The sequence below is a fragment of the Mytilus edulis genome, chromosome 6 (assembly GCF_963676685.1).
Source record: "Mytilus edulis chromosome 6, xbMytEdul2.2, whole genome shotgun sequence".
Taxonomy (NCBI): domain Eukaryota; kingdom Metazoa; phylum Mollusca; class Bivalvia; order Mytilida; family Mytilidae; genus Mytilus; species Mytilus edulis.
Window position 1 is genome coordinate 72,737,671 of NC_092349.1, and position 23,589 is coordinate 72,761,259.

Here is a 23,589-nt window from a genome sequence, read left to right on the forward strand (position 1 = left end):
TTTAGATAAGTTCAGTTCATTTTTATGTTTCAAAAGTATCATGCATCTTGTTCTGTTTCACTCAGGAAAATATTTTTAACTATGAGCAAATGACATTTGCCTTGAATATTGTGTTGGTATGATAAAATACCTTATTGTGGACTGAAGGCATTTGAAATAGCACTTTCAAAATCCACAAAGAAGTCCAATTCATGTGGTGTAATTGAGATGATCTTGAATATGCTTTTTTGTAGATATATATTTGACTTTATATGTTTAACACCAATCAATCAATTGTTAGCTGGTGTTAATTTAATATCTACCCAGCCTCTGACTGTTCCATGCACTACTGTGTTTTAATAATCATTAACTTACAACAAAGTTTTCTGGATGATTTGGACATATCCATCTGACTGTTGGTAGTGATACCATTGGTGGGTCCAGACAATCCATATGATAGAGTAAAGGGCAATAGTCACATTGGACCAGTGGACCAACTCTACAGCTCCTGAAATAATCAAATTTTAAGATGTGACACCTACTTTGATAGGCAGGGCATTACAATTGAAAAATTGCAATGGCTTTGCAAATTACACTGTTGTAAAAAGCAAATAATTTCTTAACTTCTGTCCTGCCTGAGATTACTCCTGTCAGTGTAAAAGTGTAATGTTGATTGAAAAAAGATAATAGACACAAATTTGAAAATATTAATATCAATACTAACACAAAATTTTAAAAAAAATCATGCATTTTAGACATACAGCCAAAAAAGAAAAATGCAAATAAATATTTTCAAATTTGACTCGAATACTATGATATATTCACTAACAACTAAAATTCTAAAACTGCTCATTTCTCAATTAATACATGTTGGGTTTTTTCATTGAAATCATCCCATTTTTTTGTTCCAGTTTCTCACCTATCACACATGAAACATGTTTTAGCTGGTAATGGAACTATTCCATTGTCCAACTCATGTGCTAATTTCTTCTGTGTATTCCTGTCTCGTCCCCACCATTTTCTCTTACTAGAACCTATGAAATGAATTTATAAAGAACTATAAATTAAAAACATGAAAATATAGAAATCACATTATTAAATATTCATCATGCACATATTGAGGATGTGCACTGGAAACATGGATTTGGTCATGTTGGTACTAATTGTTGTGGATTAAGAAAAATTTTAATTTCTATTTGCGTGGATATTTGATTTCTGGATTTGACAAAAGTCTGCATATATAAAAGCCTACTAAAAAAAATCCTTCAATGATTATTTAATGTTGTAGTTAACCTGTAGCCAGAGAATCCAGAGTTATATATATACAATTAATTGTTTCCGGGTCAATACATGTAATGTTTAACCTTAGTAATTCTTAACAAAATAAGAGAGTTACAAACCTGGCATATTCATAGTTGGAGCAGTATCTTTAGGGAGTTCAAACTGTGTTGGATTCATGAGCTTGGCAGCTCTAGCTAAAGTGAATAATGGGTTTTTGTCTGTTGCTATTTCAACCTCCATGTCTTCCATAAGTTCCAGAGCTGTATTTTTTGACGAGCGAGATTTCTTTGGCTTGTTACTCTGAGTACTACTTCCACTGTTAACTGAAGAAGTGTCGTCATCCTTCTGCAAAAAGAATCATTAAATTATTTTTCATACAAAATTACTGCTGCTGATTGACAACCCTTTCAAACATGACAGTTGGTTTTCCCGTTTGAATGGTTTTACACTAGTAATTTTGGGGCCCTTTATAGCTTGTTGTTCGGTGTGAGCCAAGGCTCCATGTTGAAGGCCGTACATTGACCTTTAATGGTTTACTTTCTTTTAAATTGTTATTTGGATGGAAATTTGTCTCATTGGCACTCACACCACATCTTCCTATATCTATGTCGAACACCCTTGATAACTTCTGAGGTCAGATGGTTCAATGGTTTACTTTAGAAATGATCTATCTATCATTCAAACAAGAATATACACCCTGTCATGTTCAATTATCACATTTCCATGTTCGGTGAACCATGAAATCTTGGCCAAGCACTTCATGTGACAAATATATAAGACAATTTTCTATGTATAATAATCACCTTTATTGAGTTTCAATTTGATGTGACCATACACTACCTCAAACTAAAATGTAAACAATAATTTGCCAAACCAATTATGTATACTATTATATTTTCATGTTCAGTGAACTGTGAAATCAGGCTCAGATCCCTTATTAAGCATATATGTGCACACATATTAAAGATAACACTTCAAGTTCATAATAAACATGTGACATGTAATAATTTTCACTTCCACTTTAAACTATTAGTTAAATCTAACCCGAATAATTCAGTCGTTATATTCCACTTTCTAAATCATTTGTACATTAACGCCTGAATTCATAGGCCATGAAAAATCTTCAATCAACCATTCGGAATTAGCTCTGGATTTACCTATCTCGATAAAATTGAGCTAATCGCTGATTGGTCACCTCTTCTACAGGGTACCAATCAAAATCTAGGATTCGTGAAGAGTTTTTATCGTGTAAGGAATTCAGGCCCTTGCAAGTATGAGAGATCGATTACGGGGAGGGACTGAATTATTCGAGTTAAGTTAAACCATACATATATTTACATCATTGTATAATATATTGACTTACATCTTGTTGCTTAGGAGCCACCCGACATCTATAACATATCCATTCCCCAGGGGGTACATCATCTTCTTCTAAAGGAGGATTACTAAAATAAAATAAAATAAGGATCATGATCAATATACATTTTATATGTACATGTACATCAGCCATCATTAAAAGAAAATCACACCAAAAAGATATATATGTAGGTTGATATTGACAAGAGTTACAATGTTCTGTACTCTACTTCATGATACAAGCCATGAGGTAGTTCAAAGGGGATTTAAAAATGAAACCTAATGAATAATTTGTCACATCTGATTATATATATTTTACCTAGTACCTACATCAAATTTTGTTCTGAGCACTCTGATTATCCTGGCCTGTAAATTGTGGCGGACTAAAAATTATACAATTTTACACTAGTAGATATTTTAAAACTGTGTTTATATCATAAGCTAGCAATATGGATTGTGTATGCAGTTTGATAGCTATTTTGAAAATGGAGGTTGTATAATTTTTTAAACTTTGAAACAATTTGAACTTGATTATTATTAATTTTCTTGAAAATTCTTACTTAAATATTTGTTTCAAATGCTCAAATTTACCTAAGTAGACTGTCAATGACTGTAGTCATGGGCTACTGGGCCCCGAGAATTTCCATTCAAGGGGGTGAGTGGAAAAACTATATGAATTAAGTTTTTTATCCTACATTGAACTTTTGATGTCTTCCCTTAACCTCTCTTTCTTTTAATCCATAATCAGAGAAAATGAAAATGCATCATATGTATTACATTTGTAATAGATAATTCAGTTCTCAGAAAATATATATGTCTGTCTTTGTCAGTTTTTATACATGTACTACCAAGTAAAACCATGGCTTTTTTAAGTTTTTACCACTGGGTTGGAAAAAATCAATAAATTCCAGATTTTTGCTAACTATGTTAATGATGTTTTAATTATATATAATTGGCTTTCTTTATATAGATTTACAGATCAATGTCTAAACATAAGTGTTTGATCGAAGTAATCAAAACCCCATTTGTTTAGTTTAAACATATTCTATTTGCTCTATTTAGGCTCTCCATAATACAAATTGTTTTACAATAATGGAATTATAACATCATGAGTATATGCATTTGAAGAAAACAATTCATCAAATATAGTAAATATTATGACACAGGGAAATGCAGTTTCAGCAGTGATGATGAGGATCAGTTTTTATATAATGAACATATTTACACCAGTGAATTTTTCAGTAAAGGATGTTTGCTCCTCCTGTTTTTTGAATGTTTGCCAGTTATTCGGAATCCTCTGGTTCTATCCATGGAGTGTCATTAAAAATGTTTGCCCACTATACATTTAGTTATTTAAAAAGCAATATTATCTTATAAAATCCTTGTTACTTTTTCATTGTTTTTGAAAGAAAAAAAATCCAATGTTAAATGTATGAAAAGTCATGATAGAACTATTTCCCACCAATAGACCACTTTCGAGTTCATCCGTCACCGGAAAAAACTCGTCAATTATACGCGCTTTTATCACCGTCATTTGTGCGTTTTGGGGCGTCGTCACTTCCCTTCCAATGTTGAGCGAGTGGTTGGAAAACTATAATTCTATATTATACGAATTATTCGGCAAATTGAATTCTCAAAATTGACAATCAACACTGCTGTCATTAGGGAATTGTCAGTAAGTACCTACAGAGCAACCATTATTTCTAGTTTATCCTGCACAAAGACGATCACTAAGACGCTTGATGAACGTAAATAGTGCAGGGATACAGGCGACCCCCTCTATCTGGTAAATGACGTCATAAAGGCGTGCATAATTGACGAGTTTTTGCCGGTGACGGATGAACTCGAAAGTGGTCTATTTTCAATGGCTTACCATCCCGAAAAGTACACAGACCCTTCATTTTGTTTTACTTTTTTAGTTCCTTTATTTACATACTATCAACATATGACATTCATTTAAAAAAAAGATTGTTATTTTGCAACCTTCATATAAACCTAAAATCACAATGAAAATAAAATATAATAACACTAAAAAACAAATTCATTGAAATGGTCCACCTGTCATGCCTGTTTCAATTGATTAATTCAAACTGGTATGATTAGGCCTTGAACGATTCATCATTACACTTACAACAAAAATATATATATAACATTTGTAGGTTAATATATAATTCAAGCATATTCACACAATTCTTTTTCATATCACACATTCAGAATCCTCTAGTTCTATCCATGTAGTGCCAACAAAAATTTTCCCAGCTAATCCTACTTTTCTTTTCATTATTCTATAACATACTGTTTAAAAAGTTGTTTTTTTATAAATCTTTGGGTTTTTTTCATACTTACATGACTTAATTATTAGTTTAAATGAAAAAAAAAGGTGTCATTGTAAAATAAAAGAAAATCATACTCTTTTCCCATTAAATTTTCAATTGATTAAATATTAAAAATAAAGACATGGACTTGTCATTTTTTTCTACTTTCTACTTTTTAAGTTCAATTATCTATAATCTATCAATTTATAGCAATCTTTTAAAATATTTGTTATTTTGAAACAGTCAAGCAATCATCTTTAAAATTGGATTTTACTTGTATCCTTACACAATTCCACACTCTATCATATTAAACAAATTGCTATTTTATTTCCTTCTTGGATTAATTTATCAAAATCAAAATGATTAATGGTACACTAAATTGACAACAGATCATCCAGGAACTATCTTTGTCATACATGTACATGTAACCAATCAAAATTCATAAATATAGTTATGGATTTATAGCCAATTTATGAATTATTACTAATTATACATAATTTACAGACCTTGCCTTAAAATAGTGATTCTATGGGAGGATTAGCACACCTGCCACAATTAAAAATATTTTGGTTTGCCCAAACCCTACCCAAAGGTTGAGACAGTGTAGGTAGGCATTTTCTTTTTTCTTTTTTCAAAAAGAGAAATTGAAGTATCGGGTGTTTATTAGTCTTCATGCCTATCTGATTAAAAAAAAACTTCTTCAAATCAGAACAATAAAAGAATTTGAGTAGGCAGCTTTTTTCTGGGTAGGTAGCGTTTGGGCAAACAAACCACATGTAGAAAATCACCACTCATTACCTGCTTCATTCAACACTTGAGAAACAAAAGCCCTAGAAAAAAATGACCTGTTTCTGCTAATCCTACCTACCCTTATTTAAAGTGCCTAACTGCCTTCACTAATTTTTTTGTTATTTTTGAACTATCACATGCTTAAACCAGTCATAAACATTTGGAATAATTTTTTTTAGGAAAACTGCTTAAAGCCTTTTGAGTTACTTTCAGAAAATTAGAAAATTCCATAATTCAGAAATATAAAATTGAAATTTGATACAAATTGAAAAGGAGCTATATAACGTAACGGTACCCAAATTGCACAGAGTACCCAAATTGCACCTATTTAGCAAAACTAGCAGCGAAAATCTTACAAGATTTCCTAGAGACTAAACAATTTGTATTTTTATTATTTGATACTAAGCACATCTTTCAACATAGGTAAAACTATTTAGATATGCACAAAACGTTCACCTTATTTATCAACAGATGAAGTATTTACTGAAAAAGCAAAATGTACTGAAACGTCGCCATGCGACGTCATCAAAACGTCATCTTTTTAAAATGAGCAAATACAATATGTTACAAGTATCCATTTAAAAAATCATGAAGAGTAAGCAAGGACTTATATCCAATTGTTCAAAATATTTGAAGAAATTAAACAAAAGCTCTGTTATTAGACTTTTGACGATGTGAATTTAAGCATGGATGCAATTTGGGTACTCCTCATTTAAGAATCATTGATGGTTTGGAGGTCAGTTTAGACCAATTTTTCTATGATTCCATATGGAATAAAAATCAAATTGGTGTACCTTTATAATAAAGAAGGATACGGCTACAAAATAAACACAGAATGGACATTTTTGTCTTTATCATAAAACTAGAGGCTCTCAAGAGCCTGTATCGCTCACCTGATTCTACTTGGGTTTTTGAAATCATATAAAAAAATATAAAATTTGGCTAAAAGTGACAACACAACCTCATTTATAAGGAAAGGAACATGTTTAATTTCATTCAAAAGTCCCCCACTGGCGGCCATCTTGGATGACGGATCGGCTACAAAGTAACAACACTTGGTCAGCACCTCATAAGGAACATTCATGCCATGTTTGGTTTTATTCCATTCAGTGGTTCTCTAAAAGAAGTCATTTGTATGCGTTTCCCATAGGGTCCTATGTTAAACTAAGTCCCCTGCTGGCGGCCATCTTGGATGATGGATCGGCTACAAAGTAACAACACTTGGTCAGCACCTCACAAGGAACATTCATGCAATGTTTGGTTTTATTCCATTCAGTGGTTCTCTAGAAGAAGTCATTTGTATGCATTTCCCATAGGGTCCTATGTTAAACTAAGTCCCACGCTGGCGGCCATCTTGGATGATGGATCGGCTACAAAGTAACAACACTTGGTCAGCACCACATAAGGAACATTCATGCCATGTTTGGTTTCATTCCATTCAGTGGTTCACTAGAAGAAGTGATTTGTATGCATTTCCAATAGGGTCCTATGTTAAACTAAGTCCCCCGCTGGCGGCCATCTTGGATAATGGATCAGCTACAAAGTAACAACACTTGGTCAGCACTCCATAAGGAACATTCATGCTATGTTTGGTTTAATTCCATTTAGTGGTTCTCTAGAAGAAGTCATTTGTATGTATTTCCCCTAGGGTCCTATGTTAAACTAAGTCCCCCGCTGGCGGCCATCTTGGATGATGGATCGGCTACAAAGTAACAACACTTGGTCAGCACCCCATAAGGAACATTCATGCTATGTTTGGTTTTATTCCATTCAGTGGTTCTCTAAAAGAAGTCATTTGTATGCATTTCCCATAGGGTCCTATGTTAAACTAAGTCCCCGGCTGGTGGCCATCTTGGATGATGGATCAGCAACAAAGTAACAACACTTGGTCAGCACCTCATAAGGAACATTCATGCCATGTTTGGTTTCATTCCATTCAGTGGTTCTCTAAAAGAAGTCATTTGTATGCATTTCCCATATATAGGGTCCTATGTTAAACTAAGTCCCCCGCTGACGGCCATCTTGGATGATGGATCGGCTACAAAGTAACAACACTTCGTCAGCACCCCATAAGGAACATTCATGCTATGTTTGGTTTTATTCCATTCAGTGGTTCTCTAAAAGAAGTCATTTGTATGCATTTCCCATAGGGTCCTATGTTAAACTAAGTCCCCTGCTGGGGGCCATCTTTGATGATGGATCGGCTACAAAGTAACAACACTTGGTCAGCACCACATAAGGAACATTCATGCCATGTTTGGTTTCATTCCATTCAGTGGTTCACTAGAAGAAGTCATTTGTATGCATTTCCCATAGGGTCCTATGTTAAACTAAGTCCCCGGCTGGCGGCCATCTTGGATGATGGATCGGCAACAAAGTAACAACACTTGGTCAGCACCTCATAAGGAACATTCATGCCATGTTTGGTTTCATTCCATTCAGTGGTTCTCTAAAAGAAGTCATTTGTATGCATTTCCCATAGCGTCCTATGTTAAACTAAGTCCCCCGCTGGCGGCCATCTTGGATGATGGATCGGCTACAAAGTAACAACACTTGGTCAGCACCTCATAAGGAACATTCATGCCATGTTTGGTTCCATTCCATTCAGTGGTTCTCTAGAAGAAGTTCAAAATGTAAATTGTTAACGACGACGACGACGGACGACGGACGCCAGGGCCAGGTGAGCTAAAAACGTAGATGAAAAAACTGTCAAAATAGGTGCAATTTGGGTACCGTCATGTTATATGTCAATTGATATAAATAAAATATTCAATAAGAACAAATAATCAGTGTTCTCCCCAGGCCGTTTTAGCGTCGCGGTACCGCGACGCTATATGTTTTTACCGTGATGCTATAATAATTCCGGCGACGCTATAATTATTTTGAAGATGCTATTTGACTTTTGATTTTGCCTTTTGATTTTTGATTTTCCTTTTTGAATTTTCCTCAGAGTTCAGTATTTTTGTGTTTTTACTTTTTACTTGTCCTCAATTTTGAAATTTCATCTATTATCGATTATGATCATAAACATTATATCACCTTTAATTGTAATCCCTTTAAGTCGGATACTACAGGCAATTAAGAGATTAAATAGCTAGGTGTTAATTGCCCTCAGGGTGATAACTGTTTGGATGCGAATATCCCAAGCTGACACTTATGACATGACTAATACCAGGGCACGTGTCTGCAATCACCAATTTCGACATGGAAAAATGCAATCACAAAACAACTCGCAATCTACGTTTTGTATTACGAAATTTGCAAAGATTGGAACGATTTTTATTTTTTTAATAAAAGGTCGTTTATTTGTGCAACTCTCCAAAAATTACTTTCTTTCTCTTCCGTGAGCGAGAATTTTGGTTTAGAGCTAAAATAAGTTTAATACTTCTTTCAAAAGTTATCATAATTGGCTTAAATTTATGTTTAATCTAATTAATGCAATAAAAGTGTCTTATTCATTCACAATCTCTTGTCAAACAATGTTAATTCTCGGACTCATTTTTGTAAATTTTTCCACGGCCGCCATTGCACATTTTTGGGAAAACTATGGATCGGAACCGGACCAGATATGACAAAAATCCGCATTTTCACGATAATGACAACAGATCGAAAAAATAAACCAAGAGAGAAAACTACGCATTACAAACTAAGTATTTGTTAGATAACTTTGTTAAAAATACATATCATTTTGATTTTAAGATAAGAATCAACTGGGACTAATAGATTGAGAGCCATGAAACAATGAATTTCATAAACAAAACAAAAAAAGTTTTTAAATTGGATTTTTTTTTGCTACTTTTGCTACTTTATCTTTACTTAATATAATATAAAAAATAGTTAATTTTGTGTACTAGATATTTAGTTTTGTATATAAACAGGTTGCACTATAATGAACCATTCATTCATTTGACTTATTGTTGGGTAACTGAAACCACATATTTATTTTTATTTGGCACATGAGGAAAAAAATAATTCTGTAACTATAAATGAATAAAGAAAACATAAACTGAAACAACTGTTTTTGTGGTTATAGTTTAATTGTATTCTCAGTTATGAATATATAACAATATAAACTAAAACATATAAAGGAAAAAGAGCATCGACGCGACGCGACAAATGACATTAAAAAAAATACAGTTATTTTTTTTTACGCAAAATGTGATGCTATCCAAAATTTCTGGGGAGAACACTGAAATAATGAGTTAATGGAAACACAGGTTTTATTTTAAAGTCAGAACTCATACATGGAAATTGTTACTACAGATGATAATTCATGTTCACATCTTCAATATATATATGATAAATATCTTGGAATCATTGAGAAAAGTTTGAATAATGTATATAAAAAATATAATTTTTTTTGTAAACATAAAATAGTAGGTTTTGACAATATTAAAACTTGATTTATCACTTGTACTTTGACATTTCTTTAATTTATGAAGTATTTTTTTCCTGTCAGAGTTCACGAAAATGGTCGGTCCTGTCGGTCCTATCGGTCAAAATTAGGCTCGGACCAGTGTTTTGATAGCTAGTGCCGGTCCTGATGACCGATGTAAAATCGGCCGTTGCAGTGCCTTTTTTTTTATCGGTAATTAGTTGTACCGCAACTAATTCCAATATGTGTTAACATCGGTCTTCAGATGTACCTGCTGCTAATTTCCGGTACTGGTTTCCTGTTATAAACAAACTGAAACCTATGGAAACCAAAGTGCCGATCTACACGTGGCCTGCTAAATTTGTTCATGGCAAACAATTGGCGATTGAAATCTTAGATGGAGATAACAAATACTGAGAAAATGAATCAGATGATGAAATGGATAGAGAAAATGGCTTTAATTAAGAACAATCAGAAGATCAGAACTGGTCCTTCATTATTAATTTGTCCGTGGCTGTGAAAAATAAAACTAATAATAATAAAGTTACTTTTGGATAAAATATGTTATTATTTTTATTTTAGGATCAAATTGACAGATTTTTTTAGGACTGGCCAAAATTTTGTAGGACTGACAAATAATCTTGCTTTGTCGGTCCCATGACCGACGGGTCAAACAAAGTTTTCGCAAACTCTGTCCTGTTCACGAAGAAATAATGGTATAATTAACTCTGGTCTATGTATGTGTGACTGACAATGAGACAATTCTCCATCTAAGTCATAATCAGGTTGGGAACAACCCCTTAATGTTATTAATATCCATTTAGTGAGGGGTCAATTTTTTAGTACATATTTTCCCAAAATTTTTTTATATCTATCTTGTATTAAATGGTCAAAACATGTCCAAGAATTTTGTAATATTCCTGCATTTAAATCATGTAAACCATGTTAACACATTTACTTTAACAGTTTGATATTATTCAAAATAAGTGGACCTCCATAAATATATATCCAAACGGGAAAATAACAATGACCCACATCAACAAACGATAACTGCTGAACGACAGGCCCTTGAATCAATCAGGATAGGTTCATAAACATGCAGCGGCTATGGATAGTTTTGTTTTCGCCAGCATACAATATAATTGCAGTTGAAGGCAAATCCTTCAGAAGTTCTTTGTACATTTTTTGTACTTTATTCTAACAACGAACATTTTTTGATAGGAAATACAAGTAAGGGGGAAAGAAACCAATGTTTTGTTCTGTACAGGTATTTCCACTGTTATATATTTATATCGGAGCACTCCCAGGTGGAATAAATTGCTTTCATGCTGAAACATATACTGTATTCTCACAGATATTCACACAGTGTGGTGGGGTGCTTATAGGTTTCAAATCATTATATACATGTACAGGTTGGACTGTGATTTTAAAATACAAATGTTGATATCTTTTTATAATATTTACAAAAAAAATGATGCAGGAAATAGACATGATTACATTTCCGGATGCAGGAAGCTGGAATATAATTTTTTTTTTAAATCTGTTTTGAAGAAAATAGGTGCGGGCCGTTCCGTCGAACAAGGAATTAAATTGGTGTGGCCCAAGCAGTAGATAACATGCAAATCAACAAAGAAATTATAATTCAACTTTAATTATTCATAACCTTTGAACTTATTCCTGAACTTTATTCTAAATTTATATCTTAATGATAATATAGTACCAGTACACACTTATGATAAATGTTTGCCTTGTCCATATTGTATTAGGATTTAATTGCTACACTTTGATTGAAATCTTGTACTAGTTAATTTTGAGAAAAAAAAATATTAATTAGTTCTTGAGTCTGATAAAGACTACAAGTCCATGTCAACCTTTATCATTATATAATTCAATATTCAAATTTTCTGTTTGGAAGGTTGCCAAATCTCTTTTTATGTGTGCAAACAGTACACATTTTTTACTTTAACAGTTATCTTATTCAAAATTCATCGAAAAGATCAAATAAGGATGTGACTAACTTGAAATTAGCACAGATAATAAAAAAAATGATTTAGCCAGGGACAAAATAATTTCTCCATATGTTTTATTAGAGCTAATTACCACTTTGCAAATGTTGATTACTTTTAGATATCCTCCAATGAAATACAATTTCCAACTCAAGATTTGTAGTTCACTGTTGGTGTTTGATTATACATTTTAATTTTCCCAAAAAAAGCTCAAAAATAGAACTGAATATATGTAGTTATTGCAAACACTTGTATACCTGTACTAAGTTCGATTTTTCCCCCCAAAAAACTTTAATTAGTATATTTTGCGTTTTTTAAAAATACATTTTTGTACATGACAGCAGTGATGCCAAATGATTACAAATACAATATTCCATCGCTCCTTTTCAAGTTATAATAACTGGTTATATTTATAAGAGGTGCTACATTGTATATACACTGTATAGGCAGAAAATTTTGTGATTAATTCTTTTGTAAATAAAAGGAGTCTAAAACAGTCACCAAACAAAACAACAAGAAAATAAAATCAACCTTCACAGCCAGTAAATTTGGCATTGATCAGTCCAATACAATTTTCTTTTAAAATACAATATTTTCTGTTTTCTACATGATATTTGTACTTACTGACATTGAAGATGGAAAGATGCTGGACATTTGTCACAACAGAGAAGATCACCACCTTCTTTACAGCTGTCACAAGAGTCATGGTTGACTGCACGTCCTGGTCTACGATACTCTCGTTCCTCACGTCTTTGGCGTCTTAAAGTTTCTTCACTGACTGGAGGAGATACTAGCTTCTGAATCTCCTGAAAAAAAATCAATGGGTCAAGTTCAATGACACTATAGTACATGTATATAAACACTCACTAAGATCAGAATGTCACAAGGTACAATGTAAGGTAACAAAATAAATAATCTGTGTTTCCTATTGCATCTTTTGGGAAAATAGGGTATGTAGGTAGGGATTTTTTTCTTACATTGAGTCTATGGGAAGGATATTCTGACTTTAAATAGTGCTTATTTAAAAATAACAAAAAAAACACTAAGTCTTAAGGGTAGGCTATTTTTGGGCTGAAAAATAGGGAGGGTAATGTAATAATAATTGGAAACACACATCTTTTTTTATTTGGCTTTACAGTCTGTCTGGTGATATGTTGTTGACTATAGGCCGACTTGAATGCTAAATAAACATGATGAAATGATATATTTCTTGAGTTAAGAGTCGCTTTTCTCAGTTTAAAAGCTTGTTAAATAAATTTTTGAATAATACATATATACAGTACATATGGCAGATTTTTCAGTATTGTGTTTTGTCACCTACTTTCAAAATAAAAAAATAAAGTAGACATTTCATGGAAACAAATTATATTTTTTGAAAATTTATGATCAGTAGGGCTTAAATCTTCCAACACATAGTAAATAATGTACCAGATTATTGAATAATTTCCAATGAAACAGGGTTGCCCACATTTTCTCCTTTTCCACCCTTGTCCAAAATTGCATAAATTTTGGTTTAAACCCTTTTCCCTGAGTTAAAACTAAAACACATTCTGAAAGTAAATTGGTTTTGGAAGATAATTAGCATCTAACACATTACTATTTCCAATATATTAGTGGAAATAAATAATGTATAACTTGTTGGACATGTAACGGACATAAAATGTGACGTAAAGTTTTCATTTTGCTAGGAAATTGACCTCTTCTTCACAGTATTTTTTTTTTAATCAGTTAAGATTTTCATGTGTTACATATATTAACATTATACAAGTTGAATTTATGCCAGATTCTTTAAAAAAAACATGTTTTTAATTACTGCTGTTGCTAATGTGACAGAGACAAAAATTAGTAACGTTAGCAACATTTGGACATGTCACATTAGCAACAACATCTTTAAAAGTTAAAATGTATGCATACAGTAATGTTTATCTTTGCCTGTAGTTATACTATTATATATATTCTGGTTAATAGTTTCTTAATATACAGAATGTAATTGTCTTAATATCAAATGTCAAACTAGAAACCAATTCACAGTACCCCGGTTGTAACATTAGCAACACCTTCTTCAGTTATACTTTAAGAAAATTCCCGTTCTTGTTGATATCTTTTTCAGTTACCCAGATAATCATGTCAAAATGATTAGAGTACCAAAAAGAACCCTTCCTTGTAGTAGATGAACCAACCAACCAGATTTAATGGATGCATTAATATTAATTATTGCATAAATTCCATTAGAAGCCAAGTGCATATATGGACTAGAACAAGTTAAATATTATTAAACTGACCCAGACATACTATACTAACTGTTTTGCCTATATTTTTGAGCCGACCTTTGCTCTTATTAAAAGATGCTGTATGCTTGGAGGACAAGAGGCACAGTATACACATTTTAATGTCTATTGTTTTATCCGAAATTGGAGTAAACCTGAAACCAAAAGCACTAAATACTAGTTACTAAAAGGCAGGATATTGATTCTTTTTGAAGTATTAAAGCTATGTTTCCCATGTCAAGAGGCAAATACCAATTTTAAATAAACCTGCAACCAAAAACACAAAATACTAGTAGCTAAAATGCCAGATATTGATTCTTTATGAAGTATAAACTAAGTTATCCATGTCAAGAGGCAAATACCAATTTTAATTAAACCTGCAACCAAAAGCACTAAATACTAGTAGCTAAAAGGCCAGATATTGATTCTAGATGAAGTATAAACTGTTATCCATGTCAAGAGGCAAATACCAATTTTAATTAAACCTGCAACCAAAAGCACTAAATACTAGTAGCTAAAAGGCCAGATATTGATTCTAGATGAAGTATTACTGAGATTTGCCATGTCATGTCTGGCCAGAAAAATCAAACAAGAAATTAATAAACAATTTCAAATCAGTTTGCACATATATAGTGAGTACTGATATGCAATAGTGATCAATGCCTCAACACCTTGTTTTGTCAATTAAATCATGATCCGATGATAGATGCATCAGCATCTTGCATTCAAAATCTCAAATACTGCTGAAGCTTAAAATTAATTTAATGTTTTAATTTAACAGTCATTTTCTGTCTCCCGGTTTCTTCTGGAGGACTTCATCTGAAAGAAAATAAATTGAAAATATTACTGCTTATAATATATATGATTATGAAAAAAAAAATGTTTTACTATTATTTTAGGACTTTTCTTCAAATTTACATCACTCTTAATGGGATTTTTTCTGAATGCTTGAAGTATGGTTTTAAAAATTTTGTTGTCATTATTAGTTTTAGCTGAAACGGTAACCATGTTTTTTTACTGATTACCCTAGATAATGCTAAGGTACACTTGAAAATCAAATTGACAATTTCTTGGTAATTATTTCTGTGAACAATGACTTTTATGCCAACTAGATATATATATATGGTAGCTTAAATGTGATATAAAGCCCTTCAAAGAAACAGATTATAAATTACCTTTGAATATATATAAAAGTAAACGCCCCTCCATTATTATCTCTGGTGGTTTAAGTTTTTGTATAATATCATGTTCAGCTATGATGTACTTTAATGTTCCCTCCTTCCACCTTCTATTACATCTAGTAGATGCATAATAAAAAATCCATGGCCATTCAGACACCTGAAACAAGATTTAAAAATAATGACAAGTGACTTCTCAATACACAAATGATACATGTAGATGAAATCAATGAAATAACAGAACACTGTAAATATTATTTTTTAATTGTAGCTTGATTAATGTGTTTTTTTTCATGTATTCTGACATTTAACAAAGAATATCTTGTGTCATTAAGTATAAATCTAAATTTTCGTACAATGAACATATCTTTCTTAGTTTAAAGATAACACATATTTTATTAATAAATTGTTGATATAAATCAAGAAATGTATGTACATATCTTCACAAACAAAAAATTAAACATAACCTGACCTAAACTTCAAAATGATAGCTTTAAAAATAATGACCGATTTTTTTTTCTTCAAATGTACCAATCAAGCAGTCATTGAAAATTGAAAAGCATTTAAAGATTTTCCAAGTTAAGACCCTGTTTTTTCAATAAATATATCCCATTTCTATTTGTTCTTGATCTATATAGCATTTCACTGGAGAAATCTAAGTCAGGTTAGATAAAGAATGAAAAATCCAAGAAAATAAAACAAGAGGCTCTCAAGAGCCTGAATCGCTCACCTTCAATTTTTTTATGAAATGGTATATAAAACACAAACTTTATTCTAGATACCCTAGGGATCATTCAGCTTAAGTTTGGTTGGAATTAGTTCAGTAGTTTCAGAGGAGAAGATCTTTGAAATAGTTTACACCGGACAGACAGACGGACGACGGACGACGACGGACGCCAAGTGATGGTAAAAGCTCACATTTCCTTTTAGGAAAGGTGAGCTAAAAAATAACATCAACAATTTGATGAAATTGATAACTTACAACTGCTGGGTATACATTATTTCCAAATCTGACAGCCAGATAATCCCCAGTTTTAAAAGTTCTGTTTTAAATAACATTTACCTTGTTTATAAATTATTAACCATAAACTATTTGATAAATTATTGTCATATTGTATTGGCTGTTTTTTAAAATTCTTCTTCATTTAAAGCAATGTAATAATTAGAAATTACAAGTTATAAATCTATATATTTTTAAATATAGATTCTGGTGATAATAATCTTTAAGTTAAAAAAAGTATCCAAAACGTTATCATAATTATTTAAGTACAAATGTAGTAATTGTGAGGGGAAAAAACGCTTTGACTAGAAAAATTAATAATTTAACATCAAATGTAATTCACTTATACCTTGATTTCTCTGCTACAGTTGTCTCTAATGCACTATTATCCATAACATCTACATCAGACTTGACTTCATCATCTGATTTGACTTCTGACTTTTCATCACCTATGTTTGCTTGGCTACATAAAACTTCAGACTTGACTGGCACCACCTTGACTTCATCATCTGATTTGACTTCTGACTTTTCATCACCTATGTTTGCTTGGCTACTTAAAACTTCAAACTTGACTGGCACCGACTTGACTACATCATCTGATTTGACTACTGACTTTTCATCACCTATGTTTGCTTGGCTACTTAAAACTTCAAACTTGACTGGCACTGACTTGACTACATCATCTGATTTGACTTCTGACTTTTCATCACCTATGTTTGCTTGGCTACTTAAAACTTCAAACTTGACTGGCACCGACTTGACTACATCATCTGATTTGACTACTGACTTTTCATCACCTATGTTTGCTTGGCTACTTAAAACTTCAAACTTGACTGGCACCGACTTGACTACATCATCTGATTTGACTACTGACTTTTCATCACCTATGTTTGCTTGGCTACTTAAAACTTCAAACTTGACTGGCACTGACTTGACTACATCATCTGATTTGACTTCTGACTTTTCATCACCTATGTTTGCTTGGCTACTTAAAACTTCAAACTTGACTGGCACCGACTTGACTACATCATCTGATTTGACTTCTGACTTTTCATTAACTATGTTTGCTTGGCTACTTAAAACTTCAAACTTGACTGGCACTGACTTGACTACATCATCTGATTTGACTGCTGACTTTTCATCACCTATGTTTGCTTGGCTACTTAAAACTTCAAACTTGACTGGCACCGACTTGACTACATCATCTGATTTGACTTTTGACTTTTCATCACCTATGTTTGCTTGGCTACTTAAAACTTCAAACTTGACTGGCACCGACTTGACTACATCATCTGATTTGACTTCTGACTTTTCATCACCTATGTTTGCTTGGCTACTTAAAACTTCAAACTTGACTGGCACCGACTTGACTACATCATCTGATTTGACTTCTGACTTTTCATCACCTATGTTTGCTTGGCTACTTAAAACTTCAAACTTGACTACATCATCTGATTTGACTTCTGACTTTTCGTCACCTATGTTTGCTTGTCTACATACAACTTCAAACTCGATCGGCATTGACTTGACTACATCATCTGATTTGACTTCTGACTTTTCATCAACTATGTTTGCTTGGCTACTTAAAACTTCAGACATGACATCAATGTCACTATTATCAATGTTCATAAAAACATCATTTTCAAGAAAAGTTTTAATAAAACTGTCATCTTCATTTAAACTAGTATCTGAATCATCAAAGCAAATCAAGGGTTCAGTATTAACTGAGTGTGATTCTTGTCTATGAAGTGGTAAGAGCGGGACAAAATGATTGATGAATCCATCATTTCTAGTTGATGACCACATTACAGCAGCAGAGATAGAATATAAACCTTCTTGTTCTTTCAAGGGAAGAATTCGCCTGTGGAGTACAGTTCTTGGAACAACATCAGTGTGTACATCTGGATAAACAGACATTATTTCACATTTTAATACTGATGAAACTGCGAGAAGTTCCCAAATACCCATCCAGGATCCATTTTTACACGAGTTTAATACCTCTTCTTCATAAAGTCTTCTTATAACATTTCTTGTAAGTCTATCTCCAGGTGTATATTGCTCCAGAAACATTATATATGTATTTAATAGATAAGAAGCATCCTTCTTGGGGAAACTGTTTCCCTTGATAAGATTTTCATTTTTGAGGTATAATTCTGCATTTATGCACATCTCTACTGTTATTCTTGCTCTAATTTCCTTAAAATTATTTTCATTCCCAAAGACAAGAGTGCTGATGCTTCTGGGAAGACAATTCCCATCCCCGTACACCACCACTGGCAAATAGTTCACAAACTTTGTTGTCTGTAGTCTAAGTTTGGGGAATAAATTTGATGCATCACGGTCAACTACTAAATTATTTGAGACAATATTAGTATCTTCATTTATCACAATTTCAATTTGTTTGAATTCTTCATCTAACTGTGTACATAATGCCAGTAAGATATCATAGTCTGCACACCTTTGCAATTCCTGAAGTTTTAAATCAAAATATTGTTTCCTGTCTATTGCTGTACGTGTGCTCATTTGGTGGTTGTTGTTGTTCTGCTGTCCTCAATGGCACACTTTGTTTTACTACCTTTGGTTTTGAAGATACTGTTTCATTCTTTTTCCTTATTGATGTTTTCTTTTCTTGTGGAACAACAGGTACCTTTGGTTTTGATGATGCTGTTTCCTTCTTTTTCTTAATTGCTGTTTTCTTTTCTTGTGGAACAACAGGTACTTTTGGTTTTGATGATGCTGTTTCCTTCTTTTTCTTAATTGTTGTTTTCTTTTCCTTGACTTTCAATTTTGCATTTTCTTTGTTTTCACTGTTTTTATTTCCCTGTATAATTGTCTTCCTCTTTGATTCTTTAACATCTTTACCTTCATTTTGGATCTTTATTCTTTCAATATCTGTATAGTCAGAATTTATACATCTTTCATAGTCCCGTTTTAAACATTGTTCACAAAAACATGACACCTTCTTAATGTTAAGTGCACCTTGTGTTTGAGGATCATTGTTAACTTGATGTATCTGTCTTATTCCTTTAATGGGTTTAACAGTGTCTTCTTTAGAATGTTCGATAATGTTTTTATCAACTAGGAAAAAATCTCTCTTCGATCCTGGTTCATCAAAAACAATATTCTCACAGCACCAATTATACATGTCTGTAGCATTTGTTATAATTGCTCGTCTTCCTATTACAACTGAGTCCACTGCTTTATTAACAGCAGCAACCTCTCCATCAGATTCACTTTTGCCGTGTTCACTCCCAAAATAATGACGCTGTATAACAACATTTTCTTGTGCTAATTTGGCAAAAGTGTGCCTACTTTTATACTGTCCAGCACAACCATCAGAAAAAATTATCAATTCCTTGTAGGGTATAGATTTTTCATCCAAAAATTCAAGAGTTTTGTTTTGAAAATACTCGACTGCTTTTGAGTCGTGTGTAATATCATCACTCAGAAATACTAAAGAATGTCTTACAATCAGTTCTGGCACATCATTGGAGTGATAAAATAAAACTATAGGATGTATTGTAATCTGAGCTGCAGCAAAATATGCTGATTTAATTTCATCTTGATATCTCACTACTCTATTTCTTCCGAAATCCATTACCATTAAAATATTATCTTTAGGAAGATTATCTTTTATCGTGTTAAACTGGAACTGTTGCCAATCAGCAGTAAATACATGTTTAACAAGGGATGTTCCTTGTGTTGGTTTTTCAACGTCTTCCTGCAATTCCTCTAGACATTGATGAACATTTCCTTCTTTCTGTACCAAACATTTCCTTATTTTACCATCACTTCCCATTTTTCTCTCCCAATGGTTCCAGGACAGCTTACGTATTTGTTCTTGATCTGTATTTAAATCACGATAATGTTGTACAATATTACAATGTTTCTCGTGTGAACTACACATTTCACAAATGCCATAAATGCATTTACTTTGGTGAAATCTCCTTGCATCAGGTTTTCTACATAATAAAAAGTTGACTAGCTCTTTTTCATTTCTTGGACTTTTGTGATGAGAGAAAGCTCTGTTTAGGCATGTAAGTTTGTATTTAATGTTAAAACATGTAGGACAAACACACACATTCCACTGAGTTTTTGTCAATAGTCGGACACATTTTGGCTTTAATGATATAAATTTAGAAAAGCTCAATTTAATAGTAGGATTCTCATCTCTGAAGGTTTTAAATGCAACTGTTAATGTCATTTGTAGAGAATAACCAGGCCCATATTTTGTAGTATATCTCTTCTGTGGTAGAACTCTGGCTGTTCTTAGGAAAAATGACTTCACCAAGTTTTCTTTTGTTTTCGAAAATTTATCCTTCCTTGTTTTTCTAGGTTGTATCTTCAGGTTCTTCAATGCTTTTCTGACTATGTTTTTTCTATCATAACTTTTCAGATATCTGAGAGTATTTCTATCTAAAAGATCCTTAGTAAATGCCATGTTTCTACGCATAAATATGCTTGCATACTTTTTTTCTTTCTGTATCAGTTGTTCGTATATTGCATCCTTTTTCCTTGGTGTTGTGTTTTTAATGATGTGTGTTAAAAGATCTACAAACTTTCTTGGTGTAGTTGGCAACTGTTGTCTTACTGAGGACGCCTTATTCCACAAGGACTGCTTTGTTTTGTATCCTATCATGTCATGACTTTTTTCAGTTTTCTGTTTCAATTTTGGCAATTGCATCTTTTTCTCATCATCTTTTGTTGTTTTTTTACGATTTTTATCCTTTTCCTTAACCCATCTTTTTTTATAATTTGAGGTGTTTGCTCTGTATTTTGCCTTTGCCACTCTCCATTTCTCTCTCTTTGTTTGCACATTTTTTCTTGTTGATGGTTTACTTTTTGTATTTTTGTTTGATCCAATCTTAACTTTAATTGGTGTTTCAGTTTTTTCTTTCTTTCTTTGTCTTAGTTTAGCTTGCCTCATTCTCAGATTTTCTAGGATATTTTTGCATACTTGCTCTTCTTCTGGTGTTTTGTTCTTTTTCAATCTTATTGACTTCAATTTTTGTCTATTTGTTTTGGAGTGTTCTTTTTGTTTTTCTAAATATTGTTTATACTTTTGAGGATTATTCTTTTTAAGCTGTTCTCTCCAAATGGTGCTGCGATGCTTCTAGAAAAGAAAAAAAAATATAAGTGTTTGTGACAGACAGGCTGGCTGTACAACCTCATACAAAAGTTTTTTTCAGTAAAAAAATACAGAAATCCAGTTAAAAACAAGAGTATCTGTGAGCTACTGCTCACTTATGAAACCACACTAAAAGTATACAGTAAACAGGAAATTAACCATTTAGCCACTGTGGGATGGATTGATGAATAATTCTTGAAACCAAGTTTTAGAAATGCTTATATTTTAATATAATGTAGTTGTTCTGAGAAAAAAATGTAACAATTTAAAGCGGGCATATATCATGTATATCATGTATATAATATTACTTGAAATAAAATTATCAGAATGGTTTTTTTTGTATTTTTTTATTTGTCCCTGTACCTTCAAATAAAATTGAATGCTAACCCTGGTTCTTTATTATTTATCATATGATTTTAACCTTCTTGCTGCCAGATTAAATTTTTTTACCATGTTACTCACACCACAATAGTGTATGACGGTCTCAGTATTTTGTTACGTTTTAAAATTCAAAATTCTGTGTGATGTTTTTAGAATTGCAATAGATGCAATTTAGTCTCACTTGTAGCATTAGCAACTTTAACAAATGTCTTTTCGTAACATATGCAACATAGTATATCTGTTCCATCTCATAGCATCATAGATGTAAAAATCCTTCTTTAAATTTATTCAAAATTATTTGAAAATACTAAATTTACAGAAATTAGTAGTTTTTTCACCCATATTTCAACTGTTTCTACAAATATTTTTTTTGGAAAATTTATGAATTTATTGTCGTAATTTGTGTCCAACATGAAACATTAGCAACATAATTGAACATTACTTCCTTCTTTTTTGTCCATAAGTAACGTTCCCAACACCTATTCAAGTCTTCAGGGAACATTCGCAACGACTGTACTTGTCTCACTAGACTCAGATCGACATTCGCAACATTGAATTTATGTCCGAAAGTAACAATCGCTACATAAAAATGTGTCCAACTTATACCGTTCACAACAACTTATCAAGAATAATGTATATTATATGTTCCAAGATGAACGGGATGACTCAAATGTTCGTAAAATACGATCAAATCTCGATTGACGATGAAAAAACACAACAAAAGCTTCTTAATTTGATATTATCATGAAATTACTTGATTCGACTATTTGTTGCGAACTTCCTTATGATGGACGGAATATATTCAAGTTCCTCATGCAGTGAAATTACATACAACTTACCTTTTGTTTCCTCCCATCCTGTGAATCAACCGATTCAGCTTCCATTTCTACTCAGGGCGAGATCGTAACTTCTATACAGGAGAGCTACAGATCTAAATATAATGTTCCTCACGTGACCCTGATAAGGACGGAAACGTAGATCAGTAACATTCGCAAAAATAGAACAGCCAATGATATTGATTCCTCTAGTCCGTTGACCCCCTTAAGGTCATCAAAATGTAAATAATTGGTATTTTCAATGATTCATAAATCCGAAGATAAAAATAACTACAATGGACTGTCTGAGAACCAAAATAAAAGTTGCGATCGCGACATACCACACCGGACGGAAAATATGTAACATTCGCAATTTTTTATTAAAATGCACTTTTTTAACCTTTACTAATAAAAATCTGCCTTTAAATTGTGATAAACACCCAAAAGGAGACTTTTTATTAAAATATAAGCCCATGATATAATGCCCAACATATGATTTATACTTTAAAATTCAACTCAAAATAAGTTAGATTTTGGGCAAGTAGGATACCATGTCTCTGCAATGTCTAACATTTTGAAATTAAAAACTCTCTACATCTGACAGAAAACACAAATACAAATTAATTTTTATTTTTATTTACTCAGAAATACACATTTAATAGAATAACATTCTGCATTACTACATTTCACAGTCTGTTTCACAGTTTCAGCAATTCCTT

The 23,589-nt window shown here is 32.3% G+C and overlaps 2 protein-coding genes across 4 annotated transcripts in view; both read right to left on the reverse strand.

The window, feature by feature from the left end:
• LOC139528356 (PHD finger protein 12-like) overlaps positions 1–23,589 on the reverse strand; it is a 48,908-nt gene that overhangs the window by 19,721 nt on the left and 5,598 nt on the right. For both annotated transcript variants that reach the window (XM_071324301.1, XM_071324302.1), the window contains exons 2-6: positions 12,726–12,907; positions 2,624–2,705; positions 1,380–1,605; positions 899–1,013; positions 355–487 (exon numbers count right to left, since the gene is read on the reverse strand). In XM_071324301.1, coding sequence (XP_071180402.1) covers positions 355–487; positions 899–1,013; positions 1,380–1,605; positions 2,624–2,705; positions 12,726–12,907 — 738 coding nt within the window. The remainder of the gene's footprint in view (positions 1–354; positions 488–898; positions 1,014–1,379; positions 1,606–2,623; positions 2,706–12,725; positions 12,908–23,589) is intronic.
• On the reverse strand, positions 15,113–19,163 carry LOC139528354 (uncharacterized). 2 transcript variants are annotated; one of them, XM_071324299.1, is made up of 4 exons: positions 16,896–19,163; positions 16,529–16,589; positions 15,544–15,706; positions 15,113–15,187 (listed from the first exon to the last, which is right to left on the reverse strand). In XM_071324299.1, the coding sequence occupies exons 1-4, from the start codon at positions 19,067–19,069 to the stop codon at positions 15,150–15,152; spliced, it is 2,436 nt and encodes an 811-aa protein (XP_071180400.1). In that variant the 5' UTR covers positions 19,070–19,163; the 3' UTR covers positions 15,113–15,149. The 2 variants fall into 2 exon arrangements, 1 of the variants encoding a protein (XP_071180400.1); XR_011665574.1 differs by lacking the exon at positions 16,529–16,589.

Excerpts from the sequence above, each read along its gene's own strand:
- LOC139528354 (XM_071324299.1), bottom strand. The coding sequence starts at position 19,069 with ATGAGCACACGTACAGCAATAGACAGGAAACAATATTTTGATTTAAAA. Across the intron at positions 16,590-16,895 it reads ACTGTAGCAGAGAAATCAAG|AACTTTTAAAACTGGGGATT; the intron begins GTATAAGTGAAT and ends TATTTAAAACAG. Across the intron at positions 15,188-15,543 it reads ACTTTTATATATATTCAAAG|ATGAAGTCCTCCAGAAGAAA; the intron begins GTAATTTATAAT and ends ATTTTCTTTCAG.